The sequence below is a fragment of the Balaenoptera physalus genome, assembly GCF_965194825.1.
Source record: "Balaenoptera physalus genome assembly, chromosome: 14".
NCBI lineage: Eukaryota > Metazoa > Chordata > Mammalia > Artiodactyla > Balaenopteridae > Balaenoptera > Balaenoptera physalus.
Genome location: NC_138893.1, coordinates 53,323,235 through 53,337,806, shown reverse-complemented (window position 1 = coordinate 53,337,806; position 14,572 = coordinate 53,323,235). Strand labels below are relative to the sequence as shown.

Sequence of the window (14,572 nt, the reverse complement as noted above, 5' to 3'; positions counted from 1 at the left end):
TGGATTTGCACCTTAGTGTCTGCAAGACCTTGGAAAACTATTTAACTGCCCTGAACCTCATCTGTAATACAGGGATAATAACGGTACCTTCCTCTCAGGGCTTATAAGATCATGCAAGTGAATGGGTTAGCGTGGAAGGTGAATGTTCAGAGAAAGACTTGCCTGAGGTAACCCAGCAGGTGTGACAATAAATGGTCTCAGGACTTGGGCACCCTGACGTTCAAGGTGATGAGGAGTTCAGTGGAAAGTGCTTTGGAGTCAAAAAGTCCCAGATACAAATCCCACCCAGCTCTGCCACTTACTAGTTTGGGCAACCTGAGCCTGCCTGGCTTTTTTTTGTGTGTTTTTTTTTAATGTTTCTACCTTGCAGAATTAGATGATATTATGTAGTAAAGTGTGCAGTGTCAGTTTCAAGCCCCCATCTATAATTAACTTTTAGAAACAGCAAATGGGTCAACATTCATAAGGGTGTACAGCAAGAGAGTCAAGAAAACTAAGTATAGGCAGTTCTGGTGATTTGTTTATTCCTCATAAACACTTGTTTCTACAGTACAATTCAGAGAATAAATAGAGGCACACGGCTCTAATTTCCACCACAATCTGCTGTTGAGGAGACATTCAGTGTGAGGATAAGGGGCTGGGGGGTGCATGTTTGGGTCGCAGGGTAACTGGAGGCCTCTGTGATGAACTGTGCAGGGATCCAGTCGATCAAGATCTGATCCCTAGGCCTGATGGCCAAGGCTCATGGTGGAAGAGTTACAGTGAAACAAATGCTCTTTTAGTTCACTGCCATCCCAAGATGGGTCCAATTCTACCTGAACCCCAAGGGGTTGAGGTGGGTCTGACCTACTAGTCCACTGGGAAGAAGCTGTGTCAGCCCAAGCCATCCTTAAGGATTTAGTTCACTCCATGACAGGGCCTGATGGGACCCACAGATATCTGCCCTTGCCCTGGAGTTAGTTATAAATACAAGTTATAAGATAACTGTTTATATCGGTTTCTTTCTGACTAAAGGGATCCTTTCGCATATCTAAGGAAGGAGAGAGGAGCACAAATTATCTGCTTGTAAAGTCAAGGGAGAGGGAAATAGCATTCACTGAACCCTTCACAGGAGCAATAAGCAGACACGAGGACCAGTCTGGTCAGACACAGTGGAAGGCCTGGGGCCATGATGCCAACCAGAAGCGAATGCAGGGGTAACATACAGAAAAGCTCTGGCCTTGACTTTCACAGGACCGCTGTACTGTCTAAGCCACTCCTATCATTTTCCTTATTTCTCCAGGGCAGCACAGAGCACAGGCCCTAATCTGGGGCGGGGATCATCTGCCCCAAATAGAGGCAGAAGGAAGAGACTCTGTATCACTTGGCAGAAAATGAAGTAGAAGGCAGCAGCAGGTCTGCACCGGGTGACCCACGGTGTTAGGGACAGAGAGTACCAACGAGCGAGAGAAGGGCAGGGCACACCGGGTACCACTGCTTCAAGGCCAGCGGCCCGAGCCTCAGACCTTCTGTGACCAAAGCCCTGCCTGGCAGGTGACGGGGCCCCTCCTGGGACTTCTGCTCTATGGTCGTTCTCATCTCCTCTCCCATCGGATTCTTTCGTTCACCCCCAGCAGGTGGCGGGGCGTTGCTGTCAGCTGGGCGCAGCGCCGCGTCAGGCAGTGAGGCTCCGGGCTGACTTGGAGGCGCTCTGGGCCCGCTGAACCACCGCCGAGCACTTCTCGCGCCGCAGAAGCTTGTTGTTCTCGAACAGACCTTCGTTGCGGGGTATTCCGTGAGAACCATCAGGGAAAGTCAGCAGGCCTTTGAGGGGGACAGAGAAAATATGGGTGTGACGGTGGCATTAGTGGCTGGGAGGTCTGCTTGCTACATAGAGGCCGAGGGAGAGAAAAGTTTGCAGCCCCTGGGTACTCTGTTGGTGAGTCCGATGACCCGGCATCGGCGCCTGGTCACTATGCATTGCTGGGCATCCACAGGAGGATTAAAGCTGCAAAGGTGCCCTTCCACCCATTTATGCTCGCCTCAGTCACCTGTCCTGCTGGGCCGCAACTTACCCAAACCATCCACTCTGCCGTTTTTAAATTCCCCCTCAAAGGTCATGTTGTCATGTCGAATGAAGACTCCGACGCCGTTGAACTTGCCCTGGGCAAACTCCCCCTCATACCTGCAGAAACACGAGATGTCAGCCTTCAGGATAACTGAGTCAGGCAGCTGCCAACACCAAATGTGGGGTTTATCAACGCCAAGGAGCAAAGCTGATTCCACTCTTCCAGAGCTCCCACCCACCCACCCAGCAGAGAAGGGTCAGACAGTGTGTATGATACGAGGCTCTAATCACAAGGAAATAACCTAAGAGGGCAGTGGTGGGGTGGGAGGTCACTGACCTCCTTGCCATTTCAAATTTTAGAGCATTTATAAAGTAACCAATAAAAGAACGAACGCTACTCCTTGCCTGTTTTCAGAGGGCCCGGGACAAGCTCAGGTTTGACCAGATGTTTCTCACTATCCCTTTTAGAACAGAACTTCCCTTCCCTAGTTTAAGGCTGAGAAAGGAATGATGACCCAGTACCCACCTCGAGCCGTCTGAGAAGGTTAGTACCCCGAAGCCATTAAAGAGCCCATTCTCAAAATGGCCCAGGTAGGTGCCACCATCTGCAAACATCAGTTGACCAAAACCATGTCTGCGGCCTGAGCAAAGAGAAGACAGGTGTCAGGTTGGGATGGGGCAGCTTCAGGGTCCCCTCTCACAGTCCAACATCCCTTACCTTGCATCACCCCATCCACAAAGGAAAGACGAGAAGGAGTGACATTAGCAGGGCAGAGAACTATTACCCAGAGTAATAACCTGGCTACTAAGATCTTCCCTTCTTAAGTCACAACCAACAGATTTGGAGCAGGTCTCTCCAAGTATGAAGATAAGACAGCACTGAAAAATCACAATAGCTTAAAAAAAATTTAAATAAAAATCACAATAGCTAAGTTTACAGGGCCTTCACTATGTGCCAGTCACTCTTCTAAGCACTTTGTATTTATCATCTTATTTAATCCTCACAACAACCTTAGGAGGTAGGCCCAATACTATTATTATTCCCATTAACAGATGCAGAAACCAAGGCAAGGAGAAGATAAAAAACTTACTCAAGATCACAGAGCAACGAAGTGGTACAGCAAGACAGCAAATGCAGTTGGCAGACTGACTCTGGAGCCCTCAACACTTAACTGCCTTGACACTCTGAGAAAAAATTAAAGTACCCTCCGACACCATGAAGCTGCTGGGCAAACCTAACAGCCTGACTGGCAACACTAGTTTGAGCTTTGCTCCATCAACAGGGCTGTGCTTACCCACTGAACTGACCAGAGAACAGAGCAAGGTACTGGAGAAGCAGCAATGCCATTCCAGTACAAGGGCGTTCTTTTGGTGGATAGAGACTGCCCAGCAGAGCCTCAAGAAGACTCTCCTCTAAAAGGTCACGTTAAAGGGGACAGTAGGTGTTTGGGAGGCAGGAGAAAAGGCTGGGGATGTACGGAGGCAAGGTCACGTCCCATGTGCACAATTTCTCCTCTCAAGGCTCAAAAATTCATCAGCTGCAGGGATCTACCATGAAAAGAATGACACATCTGGAAACAGTGTGAACTGCTCTTGGTTGGCACAACTATAAAGAGTCAAGTCTCCTCGGGGCAGTTCCGGGTTTGCTAGGATTGGACCCATGAGACTTTTAAGTGGCCAGACTGTTTCCAAACTGAACATCATTAAAGTGCTTCCTGTATAGCCTCAGGCTCGGAGGAATTCTGCCCTTCCTGTGAATAGATACTTCCAAATGTAATGAGCTGTCACAAGAAATTCAAGGCAATGAATGTCATCTGCTCTTGAGTGTCTGCCCTAATTTCTTCCTTAAGATTCACTAGAATCAAGTCATTACAATGAATCTGTACTTTGCAATTTATGGGCCCTAAAAATAATTCATTTTGCTCTGCTGAGTACGTTAGCATTTATAAAAACAATTCCCAAGTAATACCACTAAAGGATAAAAGAGTGTTGGGGGGTTTCCTGGCAGGCCAGTGGTTAGGACTCGGCACTTTCACTGACATAGGCCCAGGTTCAATCCCTGGTCGGGGAACTAAGATCCTGCAAGCCACGAGGCATGGCAAAAAAAAAAAAAAAAAAAAAAAAAAAAGAGTGTTAAAACACTTTAAATTTAGAAGTGGGAAGATTTAACTTATTTCTGGGGATTGGAGTAACAATAGCATTTTCCAATTCCTTTATTTATAATCCTAAAATCAAATAAAGGAGAGGCACTATTTGGCTTTAGAAGTTAGAAATGAAGACTCATAAAGTTGTCTTATATATCCTGATGTATTTGTCCTTCAGCCAAATGAAGTGTTCATCACTGGATGTTCCCCACGGGTCCTCTCACCCTCCTTCCACTCGCCACGATATTCCTCCCCACTGGAGTAGGTGAAGGAACCTTTTGTCAGGGTCATGGTGACAGCTTACAGAAGGATGAAAACTGCAAGAAATAAGCAGAGGAGAACCAGTGTCATAGGATGGCTGGAGGAAAGGCCTGTTAAGCAATTTTATAGATACCTTCTAAAGGCTACCAGCCTGGTAAGTGTAAACTACCTCGAGTACATTTAACAAAAATCCCCCCCTCTCCAACCACCACCACCATCATCGCCACCTCTGCCCAAGCAGTCTTATCCTCCTACTTGTCTTAAAGGTCTTCAGCCGGTTCCAATTTTCTAAGACCTGGGATGGAAATTTAGGATTAATCTGTAAATATTTGCTTGATACCTACCATGTGCTGAGTCAATGTATAAAATATAGTCTCGTTCCTCGATGAGTTTATAATCTAGCTGATAAGACTAACAACTGAAACACTGAATAATACGAGAGATAATATAATTAAGTGCCAAACTGGATGGCAGAGATTACAAAGACAAGGGATGGGCAGAATTTAAAACAAGCAGTGAAGAACGCAAAGGGCAATGCCAGACTGAGAAAACATGGGGAATGAAAGCACAAAGCAATGTAAACACGACATGTGCAGTGGGAATTAAGAAGCTGGGTCTTATTCGAGTTGAAGGTTTATTTAGGGAGTAACAGGAAACAAATTCACCTACGTACACCCAACCTAAATCTTAAATCTGAAAAGAACCTCTCAGATTTAATCCAAACTCCCTCATTTTGGAGGGAGAAACATTTGGAGAAAACAGAAGACCCCAAGAGGTTAAAAACTAGTTAGTGAACAATGATGATGATGGAACTCGTGCCCATGCCTCCCCTGACTGCTGCTAGTTCTTTTTCCCCTGTACCATGTGCTCTGCTTTTAGGGTCAGGCCAGCTTAAGGAGACCTTTGAAAGCTAGGCAGAATGGTTGATAGCTGATAAGGTATGGAAAAGAAGAAACCTCTGGGGGTTATAATACGAAATATGAAAGCAGAGTCTAAGGAAAATGAATGTGGCAGAAGGAAGCAGGATGGGTTGGAACAGCAAAAGCCTACAGCCAGAAAAGCTGCAAGGCAGGAGATGTGATCATTTAGTTGACTGTACAAATGGGCACAAAGTGTTCTCCCTCCATCCATGCCCTTGCAGACATTGCAGATCCTCCATTAAGAGGCAGCTTATTTATTCCTCTGCCTGTTGGATCTGGGTGGGTTATCTGACTTGCTTTCGCTAATGGAACATTAGCAAAGGTGATGTAGCAGAGTTTTGAAAAGCACTTGTTTGTTGGGCTTGCTCTCTTACTGCACTTGGAACTGTTCTGCCTCCACATGAATGAGCCCAGGCTAGTCTGCCAGATGATGAGAGGCCACGGGGAGCAGCTGTCCCAGCTGACCACAGATGCATGGGTGAGCTCAGGCAAGACTAGAAGAGCTGCCCTCCTGAGCCCAGCCCGAAATTACCGACCCACAGAATCACGGACTAAAGAAATGGTTGTTGTAGCCACTATGTTTTGGGGATGGTGTGTAATAACACACCTAGCAAAAGCTAACTGATATACCCAGGTATGAGATCATAAAGCCTGAACTAGGGAGATAACAGGGTAATGGGAGCAGGAATGATTATCACAGATATATCATAGGATAAACGAAAACAACCCGGTAACATTTGGAGACTGGCTAGGTATAGCTTCATATGAGTGGTAAAAGAATATTTATACTCAAGGATATTCTATAAGAAGGGAGTTAAGATACTCAAAACACCAATAAATATAAACAGAGACAAATAGAATCATTTGACATATTTTTTAAAATGCAATCCCTATTTCTCTTTCTTTCCTTTTTTTTTTTTTTTTTGGTAACTGGAAGTTTGTACCTCCTAATCTCCCTCACTTATTTCTCTGATCTCTCCACCCCCTCCCCTCTGGCAAACACCTGTTTGTTCTCTGTATCTATGACTCTGTTTGTTTTGTTATGTTTATTCATTTTTTTTGTTTTTTAGATTCCACGTATAAATGAAATCATATGGCATTTGTCTTTCTCTGATTTATTTCATTTAGCATAGTACCCTCTATGTCCACCCATATTGTCACAAATGGCAAGATTTCATTCTTTTTCTTTTTTAATGGCTGAGTAGTATTCATATATATATATATATATGTATATCCATTGTGTGTGTGTGTGTGTATATATATATATATATATATATGGAATATATACACACATACCATATCTTCTTTACCCATTCATTTATTGATGGGCACTTAGATTGCTTCCATATTTTGGCTACTGTAAACAATGCTGCAATGAATATAGGGGTGCATGTATCTTTTCTAAGTACTGTTTTCATTTTCTTCAGATAAATACCCAGGAGTGGAAGTGCTCCACTTCCACTCATATGGTAGTTCTGTTTTTAATTTTTTGAGGAACCACCATACTGTTTTCCACAGTGGCTGCACCAATTTACATCCCCACCAACAGTGCACGAGGGTTCCCTTTTCTCCACATCCTCCCCAACACCTGTAATTTGTTGTCTTTTTGATAACAGCCATTCTGACAGGTGTGAGGTGATATCTCATTGTGGTTTTGATTTGCATTTCCCTGATGGTTAGTGATGTTGAACATCTTTTCATGTGCCTCTTGGCCATCTGTATGTCTTCTTTGGAAAAATGTCTATTCAGGACCTCTGCCCATTTTTAAATCAGGCTGTTTGATTCTTTGATGTTGAGTTTTACGAGTTCTTTGTATATTTTGGATATTAACCCCTTATCAAATACACTGTTTGCAAATATCTTCTTCCATTTAGTAGATGGCCTTTTCATTTTGTTGATAGTTTCCTCCACTGTGCAAAAGCTTTTTAGTTTGACTAAGTCCCATTTGTTTATTTTTATTTTTGTTTCCATTGCCTGAGGAGACATATCCATAAAAATATTGCTAAGACTGATGTCAAAGAGCATACTGCCTACGTTTTCTTCTAGGAGTTTTATGGTGTCATGACTTACATTTAAATCTTTACTCCATTTTGAGGGTTGGTTTGTTTGTTTGTGTATGGTGTGAGAAAGTAGTCAAATTTGATTCTTTTGCATGTAGCTGTCCAGTTTTCCCAACACCATTTATTGAAGAGTGTGTTTTCCTTATTGTATATTCTTGCCTCCTCTGTGGTAGACTAATTGCCCATATAAGTGTGGGTTCATTTCTGGGCTCTCTATTCTATTCCGTTGATCTATGTGCCTCTTTTTGTGCCAGTACCATACTATTTTGATTTCTGTAGCTTTGTAGTATAGGTTTGAAACCAGGGAGCGTGATACTTCCAGCTTTGTTGTTCTTTCTCAAGGTTGCTTTGGCTATTCAGGATCTTTTGTGTTTCCTTACAAATTCAAAGGACATTTTGAAAAAATATCAGCAATTTTGACTAATGAGGTAAGTACTAAGTAGGGGAAAAGTAAATTATAGCCACTCATCTGTTCTTTTTTTTTTTTTTTTTTTTTTAGAAATTCACGTTCTTTTATTTATTTATTTATTTATTTATGACTGTGTTGAGTCTTCGTTTCTGTGCGAGGGCTTTCTCTAGTTGCGGCAAGTGGGGACCACTCTTCATCGCGGTGCGCGGGCCTCTCACCATCGCGGCCTCTCTTGTTGTGGAGCACAGGCTCCAGACGCGCAGGCTCAGTAATTGCGGCTCACGGGCCCAGTTGCTCCGCGGCATGTGGGATCTTCCCAGACCAGGGCTCGAACCCGTGTCCCCTGCATTGGCAGGCAGATTCTCAACCACTGCGCCACCAGGGAAGCCCCCACTCATCTGTTCTTTATCAGCACCCTATGGGATATTCTAATTTTGGTCTATGTCATAATGATTTTGATGCAGATGCTGAAAGCTCAGAAATGGTCTGATGTGAAGACAGCCTGGCCTGAACAGAGCAGAAGCCCTGTGCTCTCACCCAAATATGGAGAGACATTCATTTCTACCCCCATAATGAAGGCCAGCTTTGTGGAAGCTCTTTTGGTGATGTTTGGAGTCACTCCCATAGGTACAACTGGGATTTTCTCAGGAGCTCCATGTTCAGGGTCCCTCACATTGTAGAAGGTATCCCAAGACAAGGATCATTTTCTAGTCTTAATGCCCCTCAGTATCTCTGGGGGGCTATTTTCTCAGTGGCTGGCACCTGGTGTGCCATCTCTGTCCCATCAATGTTCCACAAGGTCAGCATCTAATTTCAGGCTCACGAGCCTCTTACCATCAGCCCAGCATCAGAGTATGCCTGGGGTAGAGGTCAACATGACTCCATTGCAAATACAACATTAATGAGAGGAAGAGAAGCAGTTTTCCATCGAAAGTACAGAGGAAAACGCTTTCCAGTCCAGATAGGCATGTTGATAGCTAGAGGTCACCATCAGCTCTTCTGAGAACTAATTACATCAGAAAACTAAAAGTCAGCTTATGGCACAAATCTGAGCTATTTAATTCCTTCAAAACAAGTCAGAATATGAATGGTTACATCTTCTACTAAATCTTAAAACTAAACAACCGTTCCGACACATAAACGCAAAATCATTATTTCTACAGGAAGATGATAAGCTAAGGAGATTTCCTTTCAATGTTCAGCAGTACTCGAAGTTTTGGAAGGAGTTATTTCAGTGCAATTTGAGGAGCCAGACTGACTACACAGGGGCTCAGCCTCTTGTGTGTTTACTTTTTCTCAAGGCTATGTGAAACTTCCAAACAGTGGCATCCCACCAGTAGAAGGAACTTGAAAGAAAGGGAACAGTTCTTCTCCAGTTTGAGGATTATCTAGGGACCAAGTACTACCCAGCCCCTCCAACTGTAAACCTAGCCACTCTTTTGGTATGCTGTTAGCTCTTGGGCAATATATCCTAAATATTGCAAAGAAGCCAATGAAACTTGAAAGATTAGCTTCTCATTACCAAATACAGTGGACTGTATTTTCCAAAGATATTCACGATCATATCTCCTGTCTTATACATTCTTCTACGATTTGACCTTGCCACTGCCCCATCAAAAAGCAGTGTCTAACTCCTCATTTATGAATCTGGCTAGGCTTGTGATTGCTTCAACCAATAGAACGTGATGGAAGGGATGGTGTGTTCTGAGGTTAGATCATACACGGTAATGCAATTTCCATCTTGCTAACTGGTAAACTTGAGCTTGGAGACCTGAGCCACCACATAAGTAGTCTGATTATCCTGAGGCTACCATGCTCAGCGGAGGCCGAGCCACATAAAAAGTCACATGTGCTGGTGCTTCCAGTTGGCAGTCTTCATCTCTGAATCATCCTAGCCCAGGCACCAGGAGTGAGTGAAGGAGCCTTCAGGATGATTCCAGTCCCCAGCCACTGAGCCCACATCCCAGCTGATGTATCATGGAGCAGAGAGAGATCATCTCCCAATTCCTGACTCACAGAATCTGTGAGCATCCTATGGTTGTTTTAAGCAGCTAAGTTTGGGGTAATTGGTTACACAGCAATTGTAATGGGAACATCGTCCCTCAACCTATCCCTGCCACCATCCTCTCCCATTTGTTTTCAAAAGCACATATTAGAAATTCCCATTCCTTTTTGTTCTAGGGAGATGTAGCAAACTTCAATAGCTGCTTGTCAAAATGATGTCCATTCCCAAGAACACAATTAGAAGTGCTAATTAAAGGAAACACATGTACACTCCATGTGTCTCAGGCCATGGTTGAACACACTTGACTTGAAACTTCTACATGTGTCCAGATAATTGATATTGTCACTGCCTGAGGCAGAATCAGGGTTTTCATTCATGACTTCTGTAGTTAGCCATGCTAATTAATAGCTGTATAGCCACTGACCCCAAAAAGAACTCTGTCAGTAACCATGGTCCTTGAGACAAATCTAGTTTAATAAAGTATAGCCAGTGCTGATGCAGACTAAAAAAACCAATACTTTAAAGGAATGCAAATCAGTATTTGTATCAGCTATTCAAAAACTCTTTTTAAAGAGAACAGATGGCCTAGGAGTTTAGGCTTCAGATTTACATGTGGAATGTAGTTACAAAGCCAAGATGATTCATGTTTCTTAACAGATGCCCACCCTTTCTCTCTCTTGATGGATGGGTTGCAAAGGATCAATCCAAACATTTATCTAAAAGAAAATGACTATTTTGTGCCTATAAACCAACACACTATTAGTCTGCACAATAGACTATATCCTTGCTATCTTTATTTTCTCCTGCCCCAGACATTTCCAAATAGAACTCGAAGACAGGAATGAGAACTTTTGTTTCCATTCCATTTGTCCTTTTTTTTTTAAATTTCAGAAATCAAACTGGTTAAAAAATATTTATGCATCCACAGTAACCTGTGTCCAAATCCAGAAGATTAAAAAAAAAAAACACTAACATAAAAGAGAATAGATTTTCAGTTTAAGAATATTTTTTGGAGGCATCCACCTTAACTGTCTACATATAGCTTCACATTGTCCCCCTAAAGCCACCCTCCCCAGGGTATGACAGTCTTGTCAAAGTTCTTTCAGTTATAAAGAAAGCAGCTCTTAGGCATTTAGAATCCTAAAGAGAAGAAAATGAAGGCTTTGATGAACAAAAATCAGGCTTGTAATGGACCTAGAACAAAAAGTCAAATGTTCTTTTCAAAGTATTTTAAGTGAGCTTAAAATAACTGTCTTTGTTTTAAGTCTGTAAGTCTCTTTCACTATAATTCTTCCTTCCACTGGAGAAGTAAACAAATGTACCACTACTAGATAAAGGTCTTATTTAGGAAAATTGTGGGACAGCTAGATTGAAGAAAGTGGGAAGAAAATCCTGACACCAGAAAGAAGGTCAAAACAAAACAAAACAAACAGAAAAACCCCAGACGCCTTGGGGTGATGGAGACTGCCAGGATACTATTCTATTTCATGAGAAAGTAAAATTCCTGGGCTGGGTTCTAATACAACCGAGTGACTCCCGGTGGTACCTAAGCAGTTGGGAGATGCTAGACAGTAGGGATGCCACCATCAACTAATTTAAGCATCCTACTTCCCAAGGATGTATGTGGGGGACGTCTCTCCACCAGAGTGTGATAGAGGCGGACGCAGAGCAAACAAAGCCCTAGACCGCAACAAGGCAACACTTACTCGTCGACCTCCCCATTCCTTCTCCCACCCGGTTCTGGCTTTCCAGCACCGCTACTTCCCTCACCCCGGGTCCGCTCTCCCGGGCGGGAGGGGTCTTCTGCTCACACTGATCTGCGATCTCCTCTGCACACAGCGCCCACGTACCCCGATCTCTATCCCGGAGGCCATGGGCTCGGGCCTCGGACCCCGCGGTAGAGACGGGAGGCCCGGGTTTAGGACCTCCGGGGCAGCAACCCTCGGTATGGAGCCGCGCTCCCGCAGTCCCTGTCATTTCGGGCTGGGCTCCTCAGTCCCTTCCTCCCAGACCACACTCTCCCGGCCCCCTCCCACCCGCGCTGCCAGCCAACCTGGGCTCGGCCTTCCGGGATGACCGTCTCGCCCTGACGCGGGGCGGACCTCCGCTCCGCCGGGCTCGCCCCTGCCACCTGCCTCTCCGCCACCACCTCCAGTGCCTGCCGCACTTGACGCCGCCATCCCGGGCAGCCGCACTGGGCACAATTCCCGCAGCCCATTGGCTGTTACGTAGGCAACCGGGAGCAACGCCTCTCCCCATTGGCCCAGCCTGGTCTCTACGCCATCTTTGTGCGGGGCTGAGTGTTGCGGGAACCCTGGACCAAATACCAGAAAGAGGGGTGGGGCTGACCCACGGTGCCACCTCAGCCACCCGGAGAACTCAGGTCTCGCCTACCAAGAGGTAGCCTAGCTGAAATGTCAACTCCAAACCAAACAAAACCCAAACCTGCGTCAGAAGCAACAGTCACCACCTACACAAGCGGCTCCGATCCTGCTCCGATCTCCGCAGTTGTCAATGGCACCGACGCGGAGCTGAAGGACAGAACCCACAACTGACTTTTGAGGTGCGGCTTTGTAAATTGTGAAGCGCAGGATGGGGCAACTGCAGTTTCACGAGTGTCAGCCCTGTGCCAGCATTGTGATGATATCAGGACACTTTTGCATTCATTATACGGATTTGCGTTGCCGTTGTCATGACTCATATCCTTTGTATTTAAAATATAGTGCCAAGATTGGAACAAATCCTCCCAAATACCATGCACACCAACTGGTTTATCCATATGTTTATTTACCGAACAATGTGAATACAGCATGATGCTAGGTTCTGCCAGGCTAGAATAGACATGATCACTGCTCTCATAGGATTTACGGCCTCGTTGTGGAGAAGAAAAGGTTCATGTACATGGAAATATCCAAGTCTATATTTAATTATTATATACTTAATTATTAAGAGAAGGCAGGAGAATGACGAGAGTAAGCAAATTTCTTCTCTGAATTTGGATTTCCTACTCTGTAGAAAAGGATGATAATAGTAATAATGATAAAGTCTCCCCAAGACTTGTATGAAAATACAATGTAAAATGCTCAGTACTGTGTCTGACATTGTAAGTGCTCAATAAACTGTAGTTTTAAAAGATTTGGATTCTGTGTTCAAATCCCATCTCTGCCACCAACTGTGTGTGACTTCAAGCAAGTTGGTAAGCTCTCTAGCCTGTGAAATGAGATTGCACTAGCAAACCTATAAGAGTCAATCCAGCTCTAACTCACTGGTTCAACATGCTGAATTGTGTGGTGTTAACTACGGATATAATTACAATAGTTGAGAGAACGGAGTGTCAAGAAAACAGATATTAGATTGGAGAATGTGTATTTAGAAAATATGAAGAAATAAGGTTAAATAGGTTGTGGTCAAATTATGGATAGACCTGAAAAAGTAGAAGATAACGGTTTGCAAGATGTAGTTTCTTGAATCTGTAAATTTGTACACACAGAAAGTAGACTAGAGGTTACCAAGAGCCAGGGGAAGAGGATGTTATTGTTTAACAGGTACAGAGTTTTTGTTGGGATGATGAAAAAGCTTTGGGTATAGATAGTGGTGATGGTTACACAACATTGTGAATGTATTTAATGTCACTGAATTGGACACTTATGAATGGTTAAAATGATAAATATTACATATATTTTACCACAATAAAAAAATGTAGTTTCTTGATCAGAGCAGTGACACAATAAAACCAGTGTTTTAAGAAAATTAATCTGGCAGTGATACCCAGAGATGATCAGAGAGAGATTGGAAGCAGAGAAACTCAGAAGCTATTGCAATAATGTAGCTAAGACATCCTGAGAGTCTCAGAACTAATGCGTATCAGTGAGGATGGAAAGAAAGGGGTAAACATGAGACACATTTCGCAGAAAAAATTAATAAGAAGCAATATAGTGTTAAAAGCATGGAGCTAGTCTGCCTGGATTTTGATCCAGTTCTGCCACTTGCCAGCTGCATGACCACAAGCAAGTTACTTTACTCAGTTTCCAACATCATAGGGGCTGTAATGCCGGTTACGGGGCTTAATCTGTGTAGTGGACAAAAAACAATATTTGCCACATGCTTAGCATTTGGTAGGTGCTAGCTCTTAAAAGGCAACAGAGAGGGGCTTCCTTGGTGGCGCAGTGGTTGAGAATCTGCCTGCCAACGCAGGGAACTCGGGTTCGAGCCCTGGTCTGGGAGGATACCACATGCCGCGGAGCAACTGGGCCCGTGAGCCACAACTACTGAGCCTGCGCGTCCGGAGCCTGTGCTCCGCAACAAGAGAGGCCGCGATAGTGAGAGGCCCGCGTACCACCGCGATGAAGAGTGGCCCCCGCTTGCCGCAGCTGGAGGAAGCCCTCGCACAGAAACGAAGACCCAACACAGCCAAAAATAAATAAATAATTAATTTTAAAAACTTAAAAAAAAAAAGTATATATATATAAAAAAAAGGCAATAGAGAATGTATTGACACTTTTCAATAAAAGGAAAATCAAGTTCTAAGAAGTAAATACAGAAATAATTTCTGAGGTTTTTCCTTAGAGAAAACTCAGAATTCAAGGGAGAACTCTGAATCTTGGAGCTTTCCTTGACCACAATTTGAAGCTTAAGGGCTAAATGAGATGAATAATACTAAGAGGTCATCTCTGTGGCTATGGCCCCTGGGACATAAGAGGCAAGTATTAGTTAATTATTTGATGTC

The 14,572-nt window shown here is 44.0% G+C and overlaps 1 protein-coding gene across 4 annotated transcripts; it reads right to left on the bottom strand.

Moving 5' to 3' along the window:
* Positions 1–502: 502 nt before the first annotated feature.
* On the bottom strand, positions 503–12,936 carry MORN4 (MORN repeat containing 4). Of its 4 annotated transcripts, none has more exons than XM_082424149.1 (5): positions 12,292–12,936; positions 4,416–4,508; positions 2,574–2,688; positions 2,055–2,164; positions 503–1,803 (listed from the first exon to the last, which is right to left on the bottom strand). In XM_082424149.1, the coding sequence occupies exons 2-5, from the start codon at positions 4,480–4,482 to the stop codon at positions 1,655–1,657; spliced, it is 441 nt and encodes a 146-aa protein (XP_082280275.1). In that variant the 5' UTR covers positions 4,483–4,508; positions 12,292–12,936; the 3' UTR covers positions 503–1,654. The 4 variants fall into 4 exon arrangements, with proteins under 4 accessions (XP_082280275.1, XP_082280274.1, XP_082280277.1 ...); XM_082424148.1 differs by lacking the exon at positions 12,292–12,936 and adding an exon at positions 11,900–12,056; XM_082424151.1 differs by lacking the exon at positions 12,292–12,936 and adding an exon at positions 11,900–12,056 and having other exon boundaries at positions 4,467–4,508.
* Positions 12,937–14,572: the final 1,636 nt, after the last annotated feature.